General features: G+C 38.0%; 2 protein-coding genes across 2 annotated transcripts; both read right to left on the bottom strand.

Annotated features, from left to right (window-relative positions):
* Nucleotides 1-551: 551 nt before the first annotated feature.
* Nucleotides 552-1,490, bottom strand: LOC114109680 (olfactory receptor 2B6-like). Its single transcript, XM_027959025.1, has one exon. The coding sequence runs from the start codon at nt 1,488-1,490 to the stop codon at nt 552-554; it is 939 nt and encodes a 312-aa protein (XP_027814826.1).
* A 21,789-nt stretch (nt 1,491-23,279) lies between these two features.
* On the bottom strand, nt 23,280-24,257 carry LOC101120028 (olfactory receptor 10C1-like). The gene has a single exon (XM_042236852.1). The coding sequence runs from the start codon at nt 24,240-24,242 to the stop codon at nt 23,280-23,282; it is 963 nt and encodes a 320-aa protein (XP_042092786.1). The 5' UTR covers nt 24,243-24,257.
* Between the last annotated feature and the right edge of the window lie 431 nt (nt 24,258-24,688).

The following is a 24,688-nucleotide window of genomic DNA, read 5'->3' as shown; positions in this document are numbered from 1 at the left end:
AACTCCAGTACTTTGGCCACCTCATGTGAAGAGTTGACTCATTGGAAAAGACTCTGATACTGGGAGGAATTGGGAGCAGGAGGAGAAGGGGACAACAGAGGATGAGATGGCTGGATGGCACCACTGACTCGATGGATATGAGTTAGAGTGAACTCCGGGAGTTGGTTATGAACAGGGAGACCTGGCGTGCTGTGATTCATGGGGTTGCAAAGAGTTGGACACGACTGAGCGACTGAACTGAACTGATTAGTGTATGTTATAGTTTACAGTACTTTTTTTTTTTTTTTTTTTAGTGTTTAACAGCCACTATTTCAGTATATATCAAACAAAATAGAATGATTTTTAAAATACATTTCCACACAATGCCCTTACTGGTGTGTATTAGCCAAGTATCAACCTTGCCTAAGAATATGAGAAACATGACATGTTTTACAAGAACATCTACTATGAAATAACATGATGTGGGAATTATGAGACAAGATTGAGTTATTAAAGAAACCTCTATATACCTACTAAATAGGTAAATAATTTCATCTGATGTCTACCAACTATCACTTGGAAGTGAAAATGCTCCTCATCAGATTGCCCAGTGCCCCCTTTACACCTTTATTCCTCAGAGTGTAGATGAAAGGATTGAGTGCAGGAGTCACTACTCCATAGAAGAGAGCCATGAACTTGGGCTGGTCTCTTGAGATGGAGGAGGGGGGCTGAAGGTACATGCTGATACCTGGGCCATAGAATAAGAAAACTACAATGAGATGGGAAGAACATGTCCCAAAGGCTTTTTTCCTTCCCTCCAAAGATTTAATCTTAAATACAGCATGTCCAATGCAAGCATAGGAAATAAGAATTAAGCACAGTGGCACAGCTAAGAAAAAAATGCATACCACAGAGAGTGTGAGCTCATTAGTCCCCTTTTCACCACAGGCAGTCTTTATCAGAACAGGAATCTCACATAGCAAGTGATCCAGGGTATTGTGACCACACAGTGGTAACTGTAAGGTGACAGTGGCCTCTGAGACAGCATAGGTCATTCCATTCAGCCACACGGTGGCCACTAATAAGATACAGATGCGCTGATTCATGATGAGGGTGTAGTGTAGAGGCTTGCAGATGGCCACGTAGTGATCAAAAGACATAAGAGCGAAAAGCAGACATTCTGTGGCCCCCATTATGTGGAAGAAATAAAGCTGAACAGCACACCCCATATAGCTGATTGTCTTCTTAGACGTTCCCAGGTTAAAGAGCATCTGAGGGACAATGCTTGTGGTGTAGCACATGTCCAAAAAGGAGAGGTTAGTGAGGAAGAAATACATGGGGCTGTGCAGACAGGGGTCTAACTTGGACACCAGAATGATGGCTATGTTTCCCATCATGGCCATTGGGTATGTTATAAGCAGAATAATGAATAGAGGAAACTCTAGCCAAGGACGGTCAGTAAAGCCTAGTAGAATAAACTCTTCAGGATGGCTTTTGTTATTTGGTTCCATTATCTTCAATTTGTTTCACCTATGGCAGGGAGTTAGCAAGAAAGGTAGACAAATTTTGAAAAATGATGAAACAGAATTATGTAGCTCGCACAATTAAGCATCCAGTCATAGGAGGTTGAGTATAGTAACTAACTGGAAGAAAGTCAAAGTGCAGTCGCTCAGTCGTGTCTGACTCTTTGCGACCCCATGATCTGTAGCTTACCAGGACCCTCTGTCCATGGGATTTTCCAGGCAAGAGTACTGGAGTGGGTTGCTATTTCCTTCTCCAGGGGATCTTCCTGACCCCGGGATCAAACCTGGGTCTCCTGCATTGTAGGCAGATACTTTACTATATGAACTGGAGGAGAGGACTAACAAAACAAATGTAATACTAGGTGACTTAATTTCTTTTCAAGAGTCTACAAAATAAAGGTAGCTAGCTTAAGTAACCTAACCTTTTTGAAATTGAAGTTTCTTTTGTGTGTCATAAAGATGCAGTGACTATGTCCTTGTGCTATGGTGAGGATTAAATGTCAAGTAGAAATGACTGTGCTTTATATTTTCCAAAGGAATGCTTTTCATACTATGTTTGCATACTTATCAGCTGAAGATGCAGTTAAAATGAAGTTTATTGGTTCCTATATTCAAATGTCTAGTAGAGTAGATGTGGCATGGGACCTAGGAATCAGATAGTTCCTTTTCAGAATCACTGCTGCAAGGTATTACTGAAATATTAAGACGAAAATTGTTAGCTATAGCTATAGCTATAGAACAAGAATGAGGTGGAAAAAACCCTGCACTTAAACATCATCAAGGTAGCCTTGTTCAGATACAAGTATATTATTATAGTTGAAGAGTTACATCATCCGCATAGGAACTGACAAGGCAGGTTTTATTAAAGTCCATCTTAATAATTTATAATTGAAAAAGAAATTTAAACATTTTTGTACCAGTGTCCTGAAATATAAATGGAGAGGATTTAGCTATGACATGTTTTCCTATACTCAGAACTTTGTTTTGGAATGTAAATTTTCTTGCACAACGACTTCATTTAAACTGGGCAATTGGTTTTTCATGTTAAATTTTAATCATCTATCGTGCAGGAATTTTTCTTTATTGAGTGGGCTTATCCTGTTTCTACATAAGAATTTGGATAGTTATCAATGACCTAGTTAATTGTTAGTTCAGTTGCTCAGTTGTGTCCAACTATTTGTGACCCTGTGGACTGCAGCACGCCAGGCTTCCCTGTCCATCACCAACTCCCGGAGTTTACTCGAACTCATGTCCATTGAGTCAGTGATGCCATCCAACCATCTCATCCTCTGTCATCCCCTTTTTCTCCCACCTTCAATCTTTCCCAGCATCAGGGTCTTTTCAAATGAGTCAGTTCTTCGCATCAGATGGCCAAAGTATTGGAGTTTCAGCCTCAGCATCAGTCCTTCCAATGACTGTTCAGGACTGATTTCCTTTAGAATTGACTGGTTGGATTTCCTTGCAGTCCAAGAACTCCAAGAGTCTTCTCCAGCACCACAGTTCAAAAGCATCAATTTTTCAGTGCTCAGCTTTTTTTTTTTTTTTACAGTCCAACTCTCACATCCATACATGACTGCTGGAAAAACCATAGCTTTGACTAGACAGACCTTTGTTGGCAAAGTAGCTACAAATCTAATTTTTATGTTTAGGGAACTAGATCAGGAGGCAAATCTTTATTCCTATTCAGGATAGGAGACTTATCAGTCTAGGGGCAACAGATTACATTTGTAGGGTTGCAGAGCAAAGTTTTCACATCCACTAGTTCATCAAATCCTCAAAACCATCCTGGGAAGTGTCACATAATGTTACTCAGGGCCAAGATGTCACCATGGCTCTTTGACTTCACACTGCCCCAGGTCAGGTGTGTGAAATACAATAATAAAATAATAATTCCAACTAATCCTTAATGAGTGCAGTGTGTCAGACATTACAGGAATCATTTTACATCCATTAACTCATTTAGTTATCTATCCCTAAACCTCATGACAAAGGAAATATTAGTATCCATATTTTAAGATATTATTAGTCATTTATCCCTATTGTAGCCTAACAGCTATGGATGTTCTAAAGATCAAAAAGCAATCAATTTCTTCAACCAGGTAGGAGATAATAAGAGTAAAATTTCAAATTTAAAGATTCCCAAACTGTATATTTAAGTGCTGTAATCCTATCCTAGATCTCTTTCTAGTCTTTTCCATGTGATTCTCATGATATTTCTTTACTTTTAAATCTCAAATATCATGACATTTTAATCCAACTTTTGAAGTACTTCCAGTGATTTTTCCATCACTGTTTAACCACATAGGGATCTCTTTATCTGTGAAGGTTTAATGTCCACTAAATTTTATTGTAGTATATCTTTTACTATATAATTTTCATTACACAGAATTTTATTTATATTTACAGTGACTTTAAAGTTGTATGTGGAAAAAATTATTGAAGAAAGAAAATTTTTTTATCTGATTTCAGAACATCTGGATCAATCATGTAGACAAGTTGATCCACCAGATTTTTACTGCATATTAAAAATGTTCACATAATTGAATACAAGCTACACATTTAATTCAGGTATTTAATATTGTCAGATTTCATGTTTATTGGGCTTCCCTGGTGGCTCAGATGGTAAAGAGTGCTTGTAGTGCAGGAGACCCAGGATTCATCCCTGGGTCGAGAAGATCCCCTGGAGAAGAAACAGCAACCCACTCCAGTATTCTTGCCTGGAAAATCCCATGGATGGAGAAGCCTGGCAGGCTGCAGTGCATATGGTTGCAAAGAGTCAGACATGACTGTGTGACTTCACTTTCACACTTTTATAATGTTTATTAAAATGTACATGCTTTTAATGTAGGTTCAAATGAGTTTAATTACAGAGAAAAATCTAGTTTCTTTCTACAACACCACACTAGTTATTTCCAATGTTTAAAGAAGGCTCTCAGAATTGAAATGCTTTCTGATTTTCCTTTGAATATTTGGCACTATGATGTACACACATTCCAACCTTCCCTAAGAATGGATAGATTTTAAAACAAGAGTCTTTTTACTTACCCTTAGTTTGATAAATATCATTTAATAAAAAGAAGTGTGAGACATCAAGGAATGCACTTGATCTTTTCAAATTTTCAGAGAAGGATGAGAAACTGGAGTATGCAGATGAGTATTTAAGAAATATCTACAGAAGTGTGAGTTTTCCATTTGATAAAACGCTGCCACAAAGAAAAAAGCCCAGCTTAGGAAGACCTTAGTAGATAATATCAAGAGTGTCCTGTGGGTGTGCAATTTTATTATATTCCTGAGACCCTTGGGCATTATTTTCAAACAGCCCAGTTATGGTTATCTCAGATGAGTTAGCAGACAAAGTTCCTTGGGACAGAGTTCTCCATGGGAATGCTCCTTATGTACATTTGTTTACCTTCTGAATTGAGGTTTGTATTAAACCTCCTCTATTGCTAGATTTGTTTTAAAATAGACTCATTTGATTTCCCAACACACTGGAAACTAATTTTATTTTATTCATTTATTTTCCTTTTTAATGTATGTTTTATTTTCATGATTTTTTTTATTTTTAGTTTTTTATTTTTTAAATTTTAAAATCTTTAATTCTTACATGCATTCCCAAACATGAACCCCCCTCCCACCTCCCTCCCCATAACATCGTTCTGGGTCATCCCCATGCACCAGCCCCAAGCATGCTGCATCCTGCGTCAGACATAGACTGGCGATTCAATTCACATGATAGTATACATGTTAGAATGGCATTCTCCCAAATCATCCCACCCTCTCCCTCTCCCTCTGAGTCCAAAAGTCTGTTATATACATCTGTGTCTCTTTCCCTGTCTTGCATACAGGGTCGCCATTGCCATCTTCCTAAATTCCATATATATGTGTTAGTATACTGTATTGGTGTTTTTCTTTCTGGCTTACTTCACTCTGTATAATCGTCTCCAGTTTCATCCATCTCATCAGAACGGATTCAAATGAATTCTTTTTAACCGCTGAGTAATACTCCATTTTGTATATGTACCACAGCTTTCTTATCCATTCATCTGCTGATGGACATCTAGGTTGTTTCCATGTCCTGGCTATTATAAACAGTGCTGCGATGAACATTGGGGTACATGTGTCTCTTTCAGTTCTGGTTTCCTCGGTGTGTATGCCCAGAAGTGGGATTGCTGGGTCATAAGGTAGTTCTATTTGCAATTTTTTAAGGAATCTCCACACTGTTCTCCATAGTGGCTGTACTAGTTTGCATTCCCACCAACAGTGTAGGAGGGTTCCCTTTCTCCACACCCTCTCCAGCATTTAAATTAGAGTATAAATGACATATATTACATTATTTTCAGGTGTACAATATGATGATTTGACATTTATATACATTTCGATCACAGTAAGTCTAATTACCATTGATCATTATACAAAGTTACAATTTTTTCTTTGTGATGAGATCTTTTAAGATTTATTTTCTTAGTAATTTTCAAATTTGCAATGTAATGTTATTAACCATATTCACAACGTTGTACATTACATCCCCATGACTAATTTATTTTATAGCTGGAAATTAACCTGTTGATTCCCTTTACCCTCTTTCCCACCTTTCAACCCTCATCCTCTCTGGCAAACACCAGTCTTTTTTCTATAAGTTCTGTTTTATTTGCTCATTTTCTTTTTAAAAAAATATTCCACATACAGTATGTGTCTTTGTTTGTGTGACTTATTTTCTTAGCATAACTTCCTCAAGGTCCATCTGTGTTATTACAAATGGCAAGATTTCATTCTTTTCTTATGCCTACGTAGAATTGCGTTGTGTATGTGATGCTGCATCTTCTTTATTCATTTTTCCATTGATGGACACTTAAGCTGTTTCCATATCTTGGCCATTGTAAATAAGGCTGCAATGAACATATAGGTGCATATATCTTTTTGAATTAGTGTTTTTGTCATTTCCAGATATACACCAAGAATGGAAATTGCTGGATTGTATAATAATTCTATTTTCAATTTTTGAAGGAATCTCCATATGATTTTCATAGTGTCTCCACCAATTTTCTTTCCCATGAGTGGTTCCTTTTTCTTTACATTCTTCCCAACACTTATTATTCCTTGTTCTTTTGATGAAAGCCACTGTGACAAATGTGAGGTCATACTTTTGGTTTTGATTAGCATTTCTCTAATAATTAGGCATGTTGGACATCTTTTCATGTGTTTGTTGGCCATCTGTATGTCTTCTTCAAAAAATTGTCTATTTGGAACTTTTACTTGTTTTCAGTTGGATTGTTTGTTGTTTTGTGATTGAGTTATTTGGGTTGTTTATTTTAGATATTGTTTTTATAAATTTTTGTATATAATGACTTATAAATATCTTTCCCCATTCTCTAGGTTGCCTTTTTTATTCTGTTCATGGTTCCCTTCACTGTGAAGAAGCTTTGATGTTTGACGCAGACTATTTTTGCTTTTCTTGCCACTGCTTTTGGGGTTAGATCCAAAAAAACTATTGCCTTGAGTGATGTCAAGGAGCTAATTGTCTACATTGTCTTCTGGGAGTTTTATGTGTTTTCATCTCATATTGGAGTCTTTAATCAATTTTGAGTTAATTTTGTGTATAGTGTCAGGTAGCTGCCTAGTTTCATACAAAAAAGATCTTAATGACCTTTGTAACCATGATGGTGTGATCACTCACCTAGAGCCAGATATTCTGGAGTGTGAAGTCAAGTGGGCCTTAGGAAGCATCACTACGAACAAAGCTAGTGGATGTGATAGAATTCCAGTGGAGCTATTTCAAATCCTAAAAGATGATGCTATGAAAGTGCTGCACTCAATATGCCAGCAAATTTGGAAAACTCAACAGTGGCCACAAGACTGGAAAAGGTCAGTTTTCACTCCAATCCCAAAGAAAGACAAGGCCAAAGAATGCTCAAACTACTGCACAATTGCACTCACCTCACACACGGGCAAAGTAATGCTCAAAATTCTCCAAGCTAGACTTCAACAGTACATGAACTGAGAACTTCCAGATGTTCAAGTTGGATTTAAAAGAGGCAGAGGAACCAGAGATCAAATTCCAACATTTGTTGGATCATCAAAAAAGCAAGAGAATTTCAGAAAAACATTTATTCCTGATTCATTGACTATGCTAAAACCTTTGACTGTGTGGATCACAACAAACTGTGGAAAATTCTTCAAGAGATGGGAATACCAGACCACTTTACCTGCCTCCTGAGAAACTTATATACAGGTCAAGAAACAACAGTTAAACTGGCCATGGAACAATGGACTGGTCCCAAATAGGGAAAGGAGTATGTCAAGGTGGTATATTGTCACCCTGCTTATTTAACTTATATGTAGAGTATATCATGTGAAATGCTGGGCTGGGTGGAGCACAAGTTGGAATCAAGATTGCTGGGAGAAATATAAATAACCTCAAATATGCAGATGACACCATCCTTATGACAGAAAGCACAGAGGAACTAAAGAGCCTCTGATGAAAGTGAAAGAAGAGAGTGTATAGCTGGCTTAAAGCTCAACATTCAGAAAATGAAGATCATGGCATCTGGTCCCATCACTTCATGGCAAGTAGATGGGGAAACAATGGAAACAGTGACAAGCTTTATTTTCTTGGGCTCCAAAATCACTGTAAATTGTGACTGCAGGCATGAAATTAAAAGACACTTACTCCTTGGAAGAAAAGCTATGACAAACCTAGACAGCATATTAAAAAGCAGAGATGTTACTGCTGACAAAGGTCTGTCTAGTCAAAGCTATGGTTTTCCCAGTCATCATGTATGAATGTGAGAGTTGGGACTCTAAAGAAAACTGAGCACCAAAGAATTGATGCTTTTGAACTGTGGTGTTGAAGAAGACTCTTGAGAGGCCCTTGGACTGCAAGGAGATCCAACCAGTCAATCCTAAAGGAAATCTGTCCTGAACATTCCTTGGAAGAACTGATGCTGAAGCAGAAGCTCCAATACTTTGGCTACCTAATGTGAAGAAATGACTCATTTGAAAAGACCCTGATGCTGGAAAAGTTTGAAGGCAGTAAGAGAAGGGGATGACAGAGGATGAGATGGTTGGATGGCATCACTGACTTGATGGACATGAGTTTGAGTAAGCTCTGGGAGTTATTGACAGGGAAGCCTGGCATGCTGCAGTCCATGGGGTCATGAAGAGTCTGAGTGACTGAACTGAACTTCCAATTTTTACAACACCATTTGTTGAAGAGACTGCCATTTACCACATCATTATTGCCTTTTTTTGCCATAAATTAATCAACCTTATGTGGGTGAGTTTGTTTATGGGCTCTCTATTTTGTTACATTGATTACTATGTCTTTTTAAATGCCAGTGCCGTACTGTTTTGTTTTCTGTTGATTCTTAATATAGTTTGAGATCAGGGAGATAGACGCCTCTGGATTTGGTCTTCTTTCTTAAGATTTCTTTGACTATTCAGGAACTTTTACTGTTCCATAGAAATATTTAAAATTGTATGTTCTAGTGTTGTGTAAAATGCCATTTGAATTTGATAGGGAATTCATTGAATCTGTATATTGTTCTGGGTAGTATGGATATTTAAATTAATTCCATCAATCTTTGGAAAATATTTCCATTTATTTGTATGTCCTTCAGTTCCTTTTTCAGTGTCTTGTAGTTTTCAATGTACTGATCTTTAACTTCTTTGGTTAAATTCATTTTCAGATATTTTATTATTTTCACTGCAATTGTATATGGGATTGCTTTCTTAATTTTTCTTTCAAATAGTTGTTAAGCAACAATTTAAAATAAGATATCATCAGAGTAAAGATAGTTTGAGTAAATGATTCTGGAGGATTTAAATGTGAGTTCCTTAAATACCTTATTTTGTTTATTTGTAGAATATCTCACATAAGACTTAATATTTTTGACCATACATGAAGGGGCATAAAAATGAGTTGGAAAGAAAAGAAAAAAAAAACCCCATAATTGGTCTTTCCAGTGAGGAAGAATAAAGTGACATTAAAAAATTATTTAGAACATTAAAAAACTTCTCTAATATAAGGGCTCAAGACAGTCTCTCTTTCAACCTTTCACTCTCTTTCTCTTAATCTCTCACTTACACATAATAGTAGTCAGATTTGTATATATGCCTTAAGATTAAAAAGTTACACTCATAGATTCCTTAGAAAACTAGGAATAAAACCACCATATAGTCCAGCAATCCCACTCCTAGGCATATACCCTGAGGAAACCAAAATTGAAAAAGACACATGTACCCCAATGTTCACTACAGCAATCTTTACAATAGCTAGAACATGGAAGCAACTTACACGTCCATTGACAGATGAATGGATAAAGTTGTGATACTTTTACACAATGGAATATTACTCAGTTATAAAAGGAATGCATTTGAGTCAGTTCTAATGAGGTGAATGAACCTAGAACCTATTATACAGAGTGAAGTAAGTCAGAAAGAGATAAATATTGTATACTAACACATATATATGGAATCTAGAAAGATGGTACCAAAGAATTTATTTGAAGGGCAGAGATGGATAAACAGACATAGAAAACAGACTTTTGGACACGGGCAGAGGGGAAGAGAGGGTGAGATGTATGGAGAGAATAATATGGAAACTTATATTACCATATGTAAAATAGATAGCCCATGGGAATTTGCTTTATGTCTCAAGAACTCAAACAATGGCTCTGTATAAGCCTAGATGGATGGGCTAGGGAGGGAGACCTGAGGGAGGTTCAAGAGGGAGGAGACATATGTATACCTATGGCTGATTCATGTAGAGTTTGTTAGAAAACAATGAAATTCTGGAAGACAATTATCTTTCAGTTAAAAAATAAATTAATTAAAAAATTAAATTCTTACATATAAAAAATTTTCACTCATATCCATGAGTATATTATATATTTTGAAAAAAAGCAAATTTAAATGTACTGAATAACAGTTATAAACAGATATATCTCTCTTTGAACATTCTCTTTCCATGGCTTATAATCCCACTATCCTTTCCCTAAATGGAGCCACTAGTATAAAGTGAATCATATGTTTGTTCCACTTTACAAGTGTGATGGGTGGATATATTTCATTCTTCTGTCCAGATCCCCTCTTTATTGCATTAGGTATGTAGAAGGACAGGCACTCATCTTCTCCTGTGAGAACTCGAAAATTACAACTTGTTGCTGAACAACTGTTGACAGGAGAATGTTGGATCCCACCAAAAAAAAAGATACCCCACGTCCAAGAGCAAAGAAGAAGCCCCAACAAGATGGTAGGAGGGGCGAAATCATGTTCAGAATCAAACCCCATACCTGTCAGAGATACTAAGAGGACTCAAACAAAATCTTGTGCATACCAGAAGAACTCACAGAGAATAAGCCAGACCTGCCGTTGAGTGTTTGAGTGTCTCCTGTGAAAGTACAAGTCAGCAGTGGATTGCTGCAGGGGCAGGGGCTCTGGGTGCAGCAGACCTGGGTATGGCATAAGCTCTCTTGGAGGATGTCACCATTAACCCCTTAATAGAGCCCCCAGAACTTACACAGAACTGGGGAAACAGACTCTTGGAGGACACAAACAAAACCTTGTGTGCATCAGGACCCAGGAGAATGGAGCAGTGACCCCACAAAAGGACTGACCCAGACTTTCCATGAGTGTCCAGGTGTCTCCAGTGAAGGTGTTGGTCAGTGGTGGCTTGCTGCAGGGTCGGGGGCACTGAGTGAGGCAGGAAATGGCAAACCACTTCAGTATTCTTGCTTTGAGACCCCATGAAGAGTATGAAAAGGCAAAAAGATAGGATACTGAAAGAGGACCTCCCCAGGTCGGTAGGTGCCAAGATGCTACTGGAGAACAGTGGAGAAGTAACTCCAGAAAGAATGAAGAGACAAAGCCAAAGCAAAAACAACACCCAGTTGAGGATGTGACTGGTGACTGAAGTAAACTCCGATGTTGTAAAGAACAATATTGCATAGTGCTGGGAGCCAGCATGAGGAATCCTGCCCGTGGCAAAGGTCATGAGGAAGGAGGCCTGGCTAAACGCAAAGGTGGGGGTCAGGCCTCAGGGGTCCTCCTGGTCATTCTCGAGCATCCACCCCTCAAAACCAGAGTCTGCCTGCCTTACTGCCTTGTGCTTTCACTTACACTTCTGACATTACGGGGGCTGTCTCCCATCACCTCTCTCTGAGAAGGCATTAACTTTGAGCTCCAGTTAATAAAATTCCTGGGCACGACAAGAGTGTTTCAATCCACAAACTCCTCTGAAAGTTCTCCAGCCTGCCTGACAGTTTTGTCTGGCCACATGTGATTGTTCACAGCCTTCAAACCGTGAGAGGCATGAGATGTTTTAAACTTTCTAAATACAGACTCTTTTGAGAAGTTAGGAAATTATTAGTATAGTACTAGAGGGTTGGTTAGAAATCACTGGTGAAGGGTTTTCATTTATTGAGCCAATATTTGCTGCTAAATCTCCATATTCCCTGCCCTTGTAATGAATATAACTAGCATATAGGAGAAATAAGTATTAACCTTTGATATTAATCATGTTAAACCTTAGGCTAAGTAAATTCCTTTCTTAATTGTAACCCACTGCACCTTCACCCTATAGGAATGCAACTTTATCTGGTGCATTTGGAGGGTGGTGCCTGGTTTAAGAAAAATCACCCCTGGAAAATAGGTTTTCTGGTTGACTGACTGTTATCAGAAAGAAAGAGTCATACAATGTTAGCAGGCCCCTGGGCCAGAAGATGATGTAAATCCCTTAAGATATTTGTATACATTTGTATGAAGCACCTGATTTTGATAAGGGTCAGGACTGCTGACCCCGCGTGACTTTGTATTTTCAATTTATCTCTATTTATAACAAAAAGTATATAAGCAAACTTGGAAAATAAAGAAACGGATCAGTTCCTGGAAAGAGTGGTCTCCTCATGTTGTTCTTTCTCTCACCTTCTGGCTGAATTCCCATCTGGAGCATGGAGGCTAGCTAAGCCTACAAATTTTGCCGGGGCTTCTAAGATCTGACCGGGGAGGGCTTTGTGTCTCCTCTCCTTCTGGAGAACGGGAAGACGCCTGTGGCCTACGAGGGGGTGCAAACTCCTTGTCTTGGAGTTTTATTGGTTTTCCATGTAAACCAAGTTATTCAGCCCCTTTTCTCCACTGAATTTTCCCACTGAGCTACCCTTATCCCTCTTTATATCTTTAATTAATACTTAATTAAACTATTCTTTCCTGATCGCCAATGCCACCTCCCCTTCGAATTCCCTGGATCCACCTGGGCTGGACCCTGGCAGAATAGGAACCTGGAATGTTAGGTTCATGAATCAAAGTAAATTGGAAGTGGTCTAACAGGAGATGGCAAGAGTGAACATCAACATTTTAGGAATCAGTGAACTAAAATGGACTGGAATGGGTGAATTTAACTCAGATGACCATTATATCTACTACTGTGGGCAAGAATACCTTAGAAGAAATGGAGTAGCCCTCATCAGTTGAGTTCAGTTCAGTCACTAGTCGTGTCCGACTCTTTGTGACCCCATGAATTGCAGCACGCCAGGCCTCCCTGTCCATCACCAACTCCCGGAGTTCACTCAGACTCACGTCCATCGAGTCCGTGATGCCATCCAGCCATCTCACCCTCGGTCATCCCCTTATCCTCCTGCCCCAATCCCTCCCAGCATCAGAGTCTTTTCCAATGAGTCAACTCTTCACATGAGGTGGCCAAAGTACTGGAGTTTCAGCTTTAACATCATTCCTTCCAAAGAAATCCCAGGGTTGATCTCCTTCAGAATGGACTGTTTGGATCTCCCTGCAATCCAAGGGACTCTCAAGAGTCTTCTCCAACACCACAGTTCAAAAGCATCAATTCTTTGGCTCTCAGCCTTCTTCACAGTCCAACTCTCACATCCATACATGACCACAGGAAAAACCATAGCCTTGACTAGACAGACCTTAGTCGCCAAAGTAATGTCTCTGCTTCTGAATATGCTATCTAGATTGGTCATAACTTTTCTTCCAAGGAGAAAGTGTCTGTTAATTTCATGGCTGCAGTCACCATCTGCAGTGATTTTGGAGCCTAAAAAAATAAAGTCTGACACTGTTTCCACTGTTTCCCCAGCTATTTGCCATGAAGTGATGGGACCAGATGCCATGATCTTCATTTTCTCAATGTTGAGCTTTAAGCCAACTTTTTCGCTCTCCTGTTTCACTTTCATCAAGAGGCTTTTTAGCTCCTCTTCACTTTCTGCCATAAGGGTGGTGTCATCTGCATATCTGAGGTTATTGATATTTCTTCTGGCAATCTTGATTCCAGCTTGTGTTTCTTCCAGTCCAGCATTTCTCATGACATACTCTGCATATAAGTTAAATAAGCAGGGTGACAATATACAGCATTGACGTACTCCTTTTCCTATTTGGAACCAGTCTGTTGTTCCATGTCCAGTTCTAACTGTTGCTTCCTGACCTGCATACAGATTTCTCAAGAGGCAGGTTAGGTGGTCTGGTATTCCCTCCTCTTTCAGAATTTTCCACAGTTTCTTGTGATCCACACAGTCAAGGGCTTTGGCATAGTCAATAAAGCAGAAATAGATATTTTTCTGGAACTCTCTTGCTTTTTCCATGATCCAGCGGATGTTGACAATTTGATCTCTGGTTCCTCTGCCTTTTCTAAAACCAGCTTGAACATCAGGAAGTTCACGGTTCACGTATTGCTTAAGCCTGGCTTGGAGAATTTTGAGCACTACTTTACTAGCATGTGAGATGAGTGCAACTGTGCGGTAGTTTGAGCATTCTTTGGCATTGCCTTTCTTTGGGATTGGAATGAAAACTGACCTTTTCCATTCCTGTGGCCACTGCTGAGTTTTCCAAATTTGCTGGCATATTGAGTGCAGCACTTTCACAGCATCATCTTTCAGGATTTGAAATAGCTCAGCTGGAATTCCATCACCTCCACTAGCTTTGTTCGTAGTGATGCTTTCTAAGGCCCACTTGACTTCACATTCCAAGATGTCTGGCTCTAGATTAGTAATCAAATCATCATGATTATCTGGATTGTGAAGATCTTTTTTGTACAGTTCTTCTGTGTATTCTTGCCACCTCTTCTTAATATCGTCTGCTTCTGTTAGGTCCAGACCATATCTGTCCTTTATCGAGCCCATCTTTGCATGAAATGTTCCCTTGGTATCTCTAATTTTCCTGAAGAGATCTCTAGTCTTTCCCATTCTGTTCTTTTCCTCTATTTCTTTGCACTGATCAGTGAAGAGGCTTTCTTATCTCTTCTTGTTATTCTTTGGAATTCTGCATTCAGATGCTTATAACTTTCCTTTTCTCCCTTTGCTTTTCACCTCTCTTCTTTTCACAGCTATTTGTAAGGCCTCCCTAGACAGCCATTTTGCTTTTTTGCATTTCTTTTCCATGGGGATGTTCTGTATCCCTGACTCCTGTACAATGTCATGAACCTCATTCCATAGTTCATCAGGCACTCTATCTATCAGATCTAGGCCCTTAAATCTATTTCTCGCTCATAGTTCACAAAAAAGTCTGAATGTACTTGGATGCAATCTCAAAAATGACAGAGTGACCTCTGTTTATTTCCAAGGCAGACCATTCACTATTACAATCATCCAAGTCTCTGCCCCAATCAGTAATGCTGAAGAAGCTGAAGTTGAATTGTTCTATGAAGACCTACAAGACCTTCTAGCACTAACAACCCCAAAAGATGTCCTTTTCATTATAGGGGACTGGAATACAAAAGTAGGAAATCAAGAGCTACCTGGAGTAACAAGCAAATTTGACCTTGGAGTACAGAATGAAGCAGGGCAAAGGCTAATGGAATTTTGCCAAGAGAACACAGTGGTCCAGAGCAAACACCCTCTTCCAATAACACAAGGCAAGACTCAACACATGGACATAACCAGATGGTCAATACCAAAATCAGACTGATTTTATTCTTTGCAGTCAAAGATGGAGAAGCTTTATACAGTCAGCAAAAACAAGACCAGGAGTTGAGATCATGAGACCAAGGCTCAAAGATCATGAACTCCTTATTGCCAAATTCAGACTTAAATTGAATAAAGTAGGGAAAACCGCTAGACCATTCAGACATGACCTAAAACAAATCCCTTATGATTATACAGTGGAAGTGACAAACAGATTCAAGGGATTAGATCTGATAGAAAAGAGTGTCTGAAGAAATATGGATAGAGGTTCATGACATTGTACAGGAGGCTGTGATCAAGACCATCTCCAAGAAAAAGAAATGAAAAAAAGCAAAATGATTGTCTGAGGAGGTCTTACAAATAGCTGAGAAAAGAAGAGAAGCGAAAAGGAGAGATAAACCCATCTGAATGTAGAGTTCCAAAGAATAGGAAGGAGAGATAAGAAAGCCTTCCTCACAGTGATCAATGCAAAGAAATAGGGAAAACAATAGAATGGGAAAGGCTAGAGATTTCTTCAAGAAAATTAGAGATACCAAGGGAACATTTCATGCAAAATGGACACAATAAAGGACAGAAATGGTGTGGGCCTAACAAAAGCAGAAGATATTAAGAAGACGTGGCAAGAATACACATAAGAACTATACAAAAAAGATCATCAAGACCCAGATAACCATGATGGTGTGATCACTCACCTAGAGCCAGAAATCCTGGAGTGCAAAGTCAAGTGGGCCTTAGGAAGCATCACTGTGAACAAAGCTAGAGGAGGCGATGGAATTGCAGTTGAGTTATTTCAAATCCTAAAAGATGATGCTGTGAAAGTGCTGCACTCAATATGCCAGCAAATTTGGAAAACTCAACAGTGGCCACAGGACTGGAAAAGGTCAGTTTTCATACCAATCCCAAAGAAAGGCAAAGTCAGACAATGCTCAAACTACCGCACAATTGCACTCATCTCACATGCTAGTAAAGTAGTGCTCAAAATTCTCCAAGCCAGGCTTAAGCAATACATGAACTGTGAACTTCCAGATGTTCAAAGTGGTTTTAGAAAAGGCAGAGTAGCCAGAGATCAAATTGCTAACATTGGCTGGATCATGGAAAAAGCAAGAGAGTTCCAGAAAAACATCTATTTCTGCTTTATTGACTATGCCAAAGCCTTTGACTGTGTGGATCACAATAAACTGTGGAAAATTCTGAAAGAGATGGGAATACCAGACCACCTGAGCTGCCTTTTGAGAAACCTATGTGTAGGTCAGGAAGCAACAGTTAGAACTATACATGAAACAACAGACTGTTTCCAAATAGGAAAAGGAGTATGTCAACGCTGTATATTGTCACCCTGCTTATTTAACTTACATGCAGAGTACGTCATGAGAAACGCTGGGCTGGGAGAAGCACAAGCTGGAATCAAGATTGCCGGGAAAAATACCAATAACTTCAGATATGCAGATGACACCACCCTTATGGCAGAAAGTGAAGAGGAACTAACAAGCCCCTTGATGAAAGTGAAGGAGAGTGAAAAAATTGGCTTGAAGGTCAACATTGAGAAAACGAAGATCATGGCATCTGGTCCCATCACTTCATGGCAAATAGCTGGGGAAACAGTGGAAACAATGTCAGACTGTATTTTGGGGGGGCTCCATAATCACTGCAGATGGTGACTGCAGCCATGAAATTAAAAGACACTCCTTGGAACGAAAGTTATGACCAACCTAGATAGCATATTCAAAAGCAGAGACATTACTTTGCCAACAAAGGTCCGTCTAGTTAAGGCTATGGTTTTTCCAGTTATCATGTATGGATGTGAGAGTTGGGCCATAAAGAAAGTTGAGTGCTGAAGAATTGGTGCTGATGCTTTTAAACTGTGATGTTGGAGAAGACTCTTGAGAGTCCCTTGAACTGCAAGGAGATCCAGCCAGCTCATCCTAAGGGAAATCTGTCCTGAATATTCATTGGTGAAACTGATGCTGAAGCTGAAACTTCAATGCTCACCTGATGAGAAGAACTGACTCATTGGAAAAGATCCTAATTCTAGGAAAGATGAAAGCTGGGGATGACAGAGTTTGAAATGGTTGGATGGCATCACTGACTCTATGAACATGAATTTGAGTAAGCTCCAGGAGTTGGTGATGGACAGGGAGGCCTGGCATGCTGCACTCTATGGGGAGCAGCAGAAGAGTTGCACACGACTAAGTGGTTGAACTGAACTGATGTCTTATTCTCTGCTGTACCTCAAGTGAAACCAGAAAAACAGAATCTGTAATACATAGGAGCTATGACTCCTGTGTGATACCTCCAGGAGCTGACTTTTGGTTGAGCAACACAGGCAGCCTCATGTTTCCCAGCTGCTGCTGCTGCTGCTATGTTGTTTCAGTAGTGTCCGACTCTGTGCGACCCTATAGACCACAGCCCACCAGGCTCCCCCATTCCTGGGATTCTCCAGGCAAGAACACTGGAGTGTGTTGCCATTTCCTTCTCCAATGCATGAAAGTGAAAAGTGAAAGTGATGTCGCTTAGTCGAGTCTGACTCTTAGCGACTCCATGGACTACAGCCCACCCGGCTCCTCCATCCATGGGATTTTCCAGGCAAGAGTAATGGAGTGGGGTGCCATTGCCTTCTCCTGGTTTCCCAGCTAAGAGGGAGCAAATGGAAAATAACACAAATTAGTTTTTCTCTTATTCTCTAATCCTCAGTTGTGCACTCTCATTGGCTGAACCCAACCAAAAGCCATAAATCAAGGAATTCTTTAATTCTTTTGTTTTGAATACTTGAAGTATACGTGAGGTATCCAAATCAAAAGAACTAAAGAATTCTTTGATACCTCAAGCCTTAGGTTTGAGAGAGACTCCTAAGTGTGACAGGTTCCAGGGTAGTGCATGTGTAGTACACATGTAGAAATCCTTTGTTGATGTTTAAATTCTTCTTAGACCTTTGTCAGTTCTTCCTTTGTTCAACTTTCCTCATTTTCCCAGTTGGAATGTGCATCTATTTTATGCTGGGATCATAGCTGATATAACTCTCCATTTAAAAACAGGCCATGATCATTTCTGGCTTCCATACTGTTCGTTTTTGTTTTTTTTCCCCAAACTTTGAACTTTTTATTTTTTATTGGGATATAGCCAACTGTCAGTGTTGTGGTTGTTTCAGGTGAACAGTGAAGGGACTCAGCCATACATATACATGTACCCATTCTCCCCCAGACCTCTCTTATTCAGGCTGGCACATAACATTGAGCAGAATTCCCTGTGCTATACAATAGGTCCTTATTGGCTATCTGATTTGAATATGGCAGTGTGTACATGACCTTTCCAAACTCCCAACTGTCCTGTCCCCTTAGCAACCATAAGTTTGTTTTCTAAGTCTTTGAGTCTCTGTTCTGTAAGTTCATTTGTATCATTTCTTTTTAGTTTCCACATTTAAGGGATGTCATACTATATTTCTCCTTCTCTGGTGGCTTCCAGAACTTTCGAATTACCTTTTCTCTCACCTAAAACGCTGTTTCCCTGATTTCATCATGGCTGGCGTCTTCCTGTCTTTCACTTTCGAGTTTAAAGATCATCTTCTAGGAAGGAATACCCGATATGAATTTACTACCCAGTATCTCAATATCATATTCTTTAAAATTTCAATCAAAAGACTATGTATTTTCTAAATTATTTTGCTTTCCAAGTATATCCAAAATTATTTTGCTCTGAAAGATGTAAATTGCATGACACTAGTAACTGAAAAAGTATAATAGAGTCATCTTCTACATATTATGTCAGTTGATTTTTATACACACACATAAACCTTTTCATGGCAGATAAATTGATAAATCAATAATTAAAATATATTTCTTTTTTATACAAAACATATCTGAAATACTTTTGCTACGTTCCATATATTTTGGTATGCTCTGTTTTAATTCTTCTCAAATTCTTTGCTAAGACATTTATTTCTTCTGAGACATTTATTATGTATGAGTGCATCATCTAATTTCTACATGCTTGTATGTTTCACAATATTTTAAAAATTTATACTAATATCATTTCATTGTGCATAGAGAACATTCTTTTAATCACTTAAAATTTATTGTGATTTTTTTCATGGCCTAACAAATGATCTACTCTGTAGAATGTTCCATATGCAATGAGAAACATATGTATTCTGTTTTTGTTGGGTGCAGTGTTATGTAGATGTCTGTTAGTTTTAGTTTGCTTATATTTTTCAAATCTTCTCTTTCTTTGCTGATTTTATATCTAATTGTTCTTTCCATTATTTTAAGTGGGGTATTGAAGTTCAACTATTATTGTAGAATTAACTATTTCTTCAATCACTTCTGTTACTTTTTACTCTACATATTTTGCAATCTGTTACTAGATACATATGTGTTTGTAACCATTATATCTTCTTGATGGATAGCATAAATTTATCACTACGAAAAGATTTTTTGATTGTGGTAACAATTCTTGTTATGCCTTTATTCTGTTATCAGTATAACTAAATAGTGCTCTCTTTTCCCTTTATCTTATTAGCATTTTATTGAAGTATAGCTATTTTAGAATATTATAGAAGTTTCAAGTATATAATATACTGACTCAGTATTTTTACAGATTATCAGTTCAGTTCAGTCAGTCGTGTCAAACTCTTTGTGACCCCATGGAATGCAGTACTCCAGGTCTCCCTGTCCATCACCAACTCTCAGAGTTTACTCTTACTCATGTCCATTGAGTCAGTGATGCCATCCAACCATCTCATCCTCTGTCATCCCCTTCTCCTCCCACCCTCAATCTTTCCCAATATCAGGGTCTTTTTCAATGAGTCAGTTTTTTGCATCATGTGGCCAAAGTATTGGAGTTTCAGCTTCAGCATCTGTCTTTCCAATGATTATATTCTATTAAAAATTATTACAAGAAAATGGCTATAGTTGACTGTGTTATACAATATATTCTTGTTGCTTGTCTATTTTATACATAGTTTGTATCTATTAATCCTATACTTACTCCTATCTTGCCCCTCTTTTCCCTCTTTCCTTTGGGAATCTCTAGTTTGTTCTCTATATTTGTGAGTTTGTTGTTACATACATTTGTTTTATTTTTGTAGATTCCAATAGAAGTGATGATATGGAGCATTTGTATTAATCTCTCTCTCTCTCTCTCTCTCTCTCTCTCTCTCTCTATATATATATATATATATATATATAATCTCCTTTATCTCCTTTATGCATTCAAGTGTTGATGAACAGTAAGGTTGCTCTCATGTCTTGGCAAGATGCTGCTATGAACATTGGACTGCATGTATCTTTTCAAATTAGTGTTTTTTTTTTTTTTTCTTCAAATGTATCCCCAGGAATGGAAATCCTGGATTGTGGTATATGTTGTATTTTAGTTTTTTTGAGAAACCTCCATAATGTTTTTCATAGTGACTGCACCCATTTACATTCCCATCATAAGGAATTTTCTTTTCTCCTCATCCTTGCCAACATTTGTTGTGCATACATTTTTTTGATGATAGCCATTCTGATGGGGGTTATGTAACATCTCATTCTGGTTTTGAGTTACATTTCACTAATAATTTTTAATGTTGATCTTTTAATGTGCTTGTTAGCCATCTATATGTCTTCTTTGGAAAAATGTCTATTCATGCCTTCTGCCCATTTTTTTGATTGCATTATTTTTTTTGATACTGAGTTGTATTTATATATTTTGGATATTAATCCCATACCAGTCATATCATTTGCAAATATTTTCTCCCACTTAGTAGGTTGTCTTTTGGTTATGAATAGATTGTTTTCTTTGCTATGAAAAAGCTTTTAACATTAATTAGGTCCAATTTGTTTGTTTGTTTGTTTTTTCTTTTGCCTTAGCATACAGTTTTAAACAAATATGGCTGTGATTTTACTGAATGAGTGCTCTGCCTATGTTCTCTTCTAGAAGTTTTATGGTTTCTGGTTTTACATTTAAGTCTTTAATCCATTTTGAGTATACTTTTGTATACTCAAAAAATATACTTATTTGAGTATACATTTGCATTTTGTATATGATGAGCGGAAATGTTCTAATCTTATGCTTTTACATGTAACCTCCCAGTTTTTGATATTTTTGAACTTATAAGACTTTACAAAATTAGTAAACCAAGCAAAAATGATTATGCTATACAAATTGATTTTACTTGCTTTAGTTTTTAATAATCCTTTTTCTAGATTAATAAACACTTTGAATAGTAATCTCTAATGCCTGCATATAATTCCTGCCTATTTCTATAGCATAATTGTTAAATAGTTATTTTTTCATGTTCAGATTCCTTCCATTTTTTGTTAATTGCACACAGATATAAATAAAAACTGCAATGTGTTATGTTTTGATCTTCAATGGATTATATAGCTTTTGGTAAAATGTGTCCAGTAAAACAAATCTTGGTCATTAGTGAACATCACTACCATCCCCTAATCATAGCATTATTAAATCTTCTTTTTCTTTTTCAGCTTTATTGAGATAAAATGGAAAAAAATGTCAAGTTAAAACTTAAGGTGGACAATGTGATGATTTTATATATGTGTTCATCATGAAATGATTGCCAAAATCAAGTTAAATAACATCACCTAACGTAGATATCTTTTGTGTATGTGTGTGGTAGGAACACTTAGGTCTACTCTCTTAGCAAATTTCAAGTATACAATACAGTATTATTAACTACAGTCAGTATGCTATATGTTAGGTCACTAAAATTTATTCATCCTATTTGTAAGTTGTCGCCGCAGCAGAGTTCTCCATTCCTATCATGTTACCACTACTGTATCGGTAGTTGCTAAATCCTCATAGACCACAGCTCTTCCCCAAGGACTAGAGTTCAAATCCAAGATAATTTCTTCTATAGATGCCTTGAGATACTAGATTTTGTTGTAACTATGTTCATTTCTCTTAAGAGCAAATTTTGGATAATTTCCAAATATATCCTGCCAGGATTCATCTGCACATTTGTACATGTTGTAAATTACATAAAATCATTAACATTATTTATATTAATTATTTTAAGCTCAGTTTTCTTCTTCCATTCTTGAATTTAAATATGATTTCTCTTTCTTTTCAAAAACATTTTTTTCTATGGGAACTCTTGGTAAAAATTTCTCATGCTTTTCTTTTAATATTCTGCCACAATTACCTCTGAATTTTAAGAGTTTGCTTTTTTGAATGTTTACACATTTTTATAGTATCCACAACTCATAAAATAATTATTTGACTACTTCATATACCAATAATTAAGGATGAAGAATTTAAAACATTTTTATGGAAGAAAGTAATGAACATCATAGAGTTATTAGGGAATTAAGAGTCGTGTGGGACTGGCATATGTGGAAGCGCTACCCTAGTGACCATGGCAGAAGTCACATTGGCCTCTCAGAGGAGAGAAAATGCCTGAGAGTATGGAGTGAGAATTTCCTAGGCTTCTGAGATAAAATCTGGTAATTTATACTCTAAGCCTGTACTTTAGGCTAGACTGAAATGTTTTAGAAAGCCAGTCTAGTATTAGATTCACTTATTAAAATTCATTGGTAGCCAATTTTCTTTCAGAATTTGGCAATCAGAACTTTTGCTATAAGAAGAAAACTATCTCCAAAATTAAAATTACTGTTACTAAAGAAGTTTCTTAAAATACACCTTGACAAGTACAGAGTTTCCTTCCTTCCTTTCTGTCTTCCTTCCTTCTTCCCCCTCAACCTCCTACACTCCCTCTCTCCTTCTCTCCCTCTTTCTTTCTTTCTCTCCTTTTACCCTTCCTTCCTCCCTCCATACTCCCTCTCTTTATCCCTACCTCTGTCTTTCTTTCTTTTTTTCCTTCCTCTGAGGTTGAGTGTGCATCTTTTTCAAAGAAATTTGTGTGGTCCTTTGGTATCTACTCATGAGTCAAAACATTTTTCTTGCCCAGAGTTCTCCAAAGAGCTGTCTTGACTTCCTTGTTCCGTAAGCTGTAGATGATAGGGTTGAGCATGGATGTCACCACAGTATAGAAGAGGGCCAGGAGTTTATCTACCCCAGGTGAATGGCTAGCCTTGGGCCTCAAGTAGGTGACAGATCCTGAGCCATAGAAGAGTGTTACTGCCACCAGGTGGGAAGAACAGGTGGAAAGAGCTTTTTGACGGCCTTCAGGGGAGGGCATGACCAACACAGCGGCTAGAATTCTGCCATAAGAAGCAATGATTAATAAAAATGGACTGAAAATGCAAAGAATGGCTGCAACAAAGACTGCAACCTCATTATGGGATGTATCCCCACAGGCTAGTGCCAGAATAGGGGGGAGATCACAGAAGAAGTGGTCTATTTCACAGGGGCCACAGAAGTCTAAAGAGAAAATATAGTTGGTTTGGCCCAAGCCTACTATGCAACCCACTCCCCAAGAAACCATTGCTAAATGGACACACATTCCATGACTCATCCGTGTTGCATAATGAAGTGGGGAGCATATGGCCATATAGCGATCAAAAGCCATGGCTGCCAAAAGGCAGCACTCACTGATACCAAATAATGTAAAGAAAAACATCTGTGTAGCACAGCCCTCCCGAGAGATTCCTCGGGCCTCACTCACAAGGTTCTGCAGCATCTTGGGTATAGTAGAGCAAGTGTATCCAATCTCCAAGAGAGACAAGTTGGCCAGGAAGAAGTACATGGGGGTATGGAGGGCTGGATTGGTCCAGATGGCAAGGGCTATGAGAGCATTGCCTGTCAGTGATGCTAAAAACATGAATAGAATGAGGGAAAATAAAAGGAAACACTGTTCAGTGACCTCAGAGAATTTGACAAATGCAAAGCGTTTCACAGACATGCTGTTGTCTTGCCACAAAGAACAATTGATGCTCATGACCTGAATAAAAGAAAGGCAAAGTCATCAGAAAGATTATTTCAGATAGAAATATAAATCCTTATATTACTCTTAACAAGCTCTAGTGAGTCAAAGAGATAAATTTCTTAACTATAATCTAAATTTAAACAGTTTGGGAGTTACACTTATCCTGAAACCCAGTCCTATCCTATGTTCACTGTACCCACTGATTTGTCCAATATATGTCTAGTCAGCAAGCATAAACTGGAAAAAAAAATTCAGTACAATTTTCTTTCACCCCTTCATTTTATCAAACAAAGGTCTTAAGATTTCTATTTCTTTCCTCTTCTTTGGTTGCTTAGTTGCTTTCTTCAGTTGTTCACTCAACAAACATTTATTGAACATTGAGTATTTTCAGATTATTTTGCATTTACTGTTGTCATGGGATTTAAACAGTAGGAAAAAAGGTCAGAAATAAGTGGACT

Source organism: Ovis aries, chromosome 20 (genome assembly GCF_016772045.2).
Source record: "Ovis aries strain OAR_USU_Benz2616 breed Rambouillet chromosome 20, ARS-UI_Ramb_v3.0, whole genome shotgun sequence".
In the NCBI taxonomy this organism is placed as follows: domain Eukaryota; kingdom Metazoa; phylum Chordata; class Mammalia; order Artiodactyla; family Bovidae; genus Ovis; species Ovis aries.
Note: the sequence above shows the minus strand (reverse complement) of the source record. Positions and strands in the feature narration are given on the sequence as shown.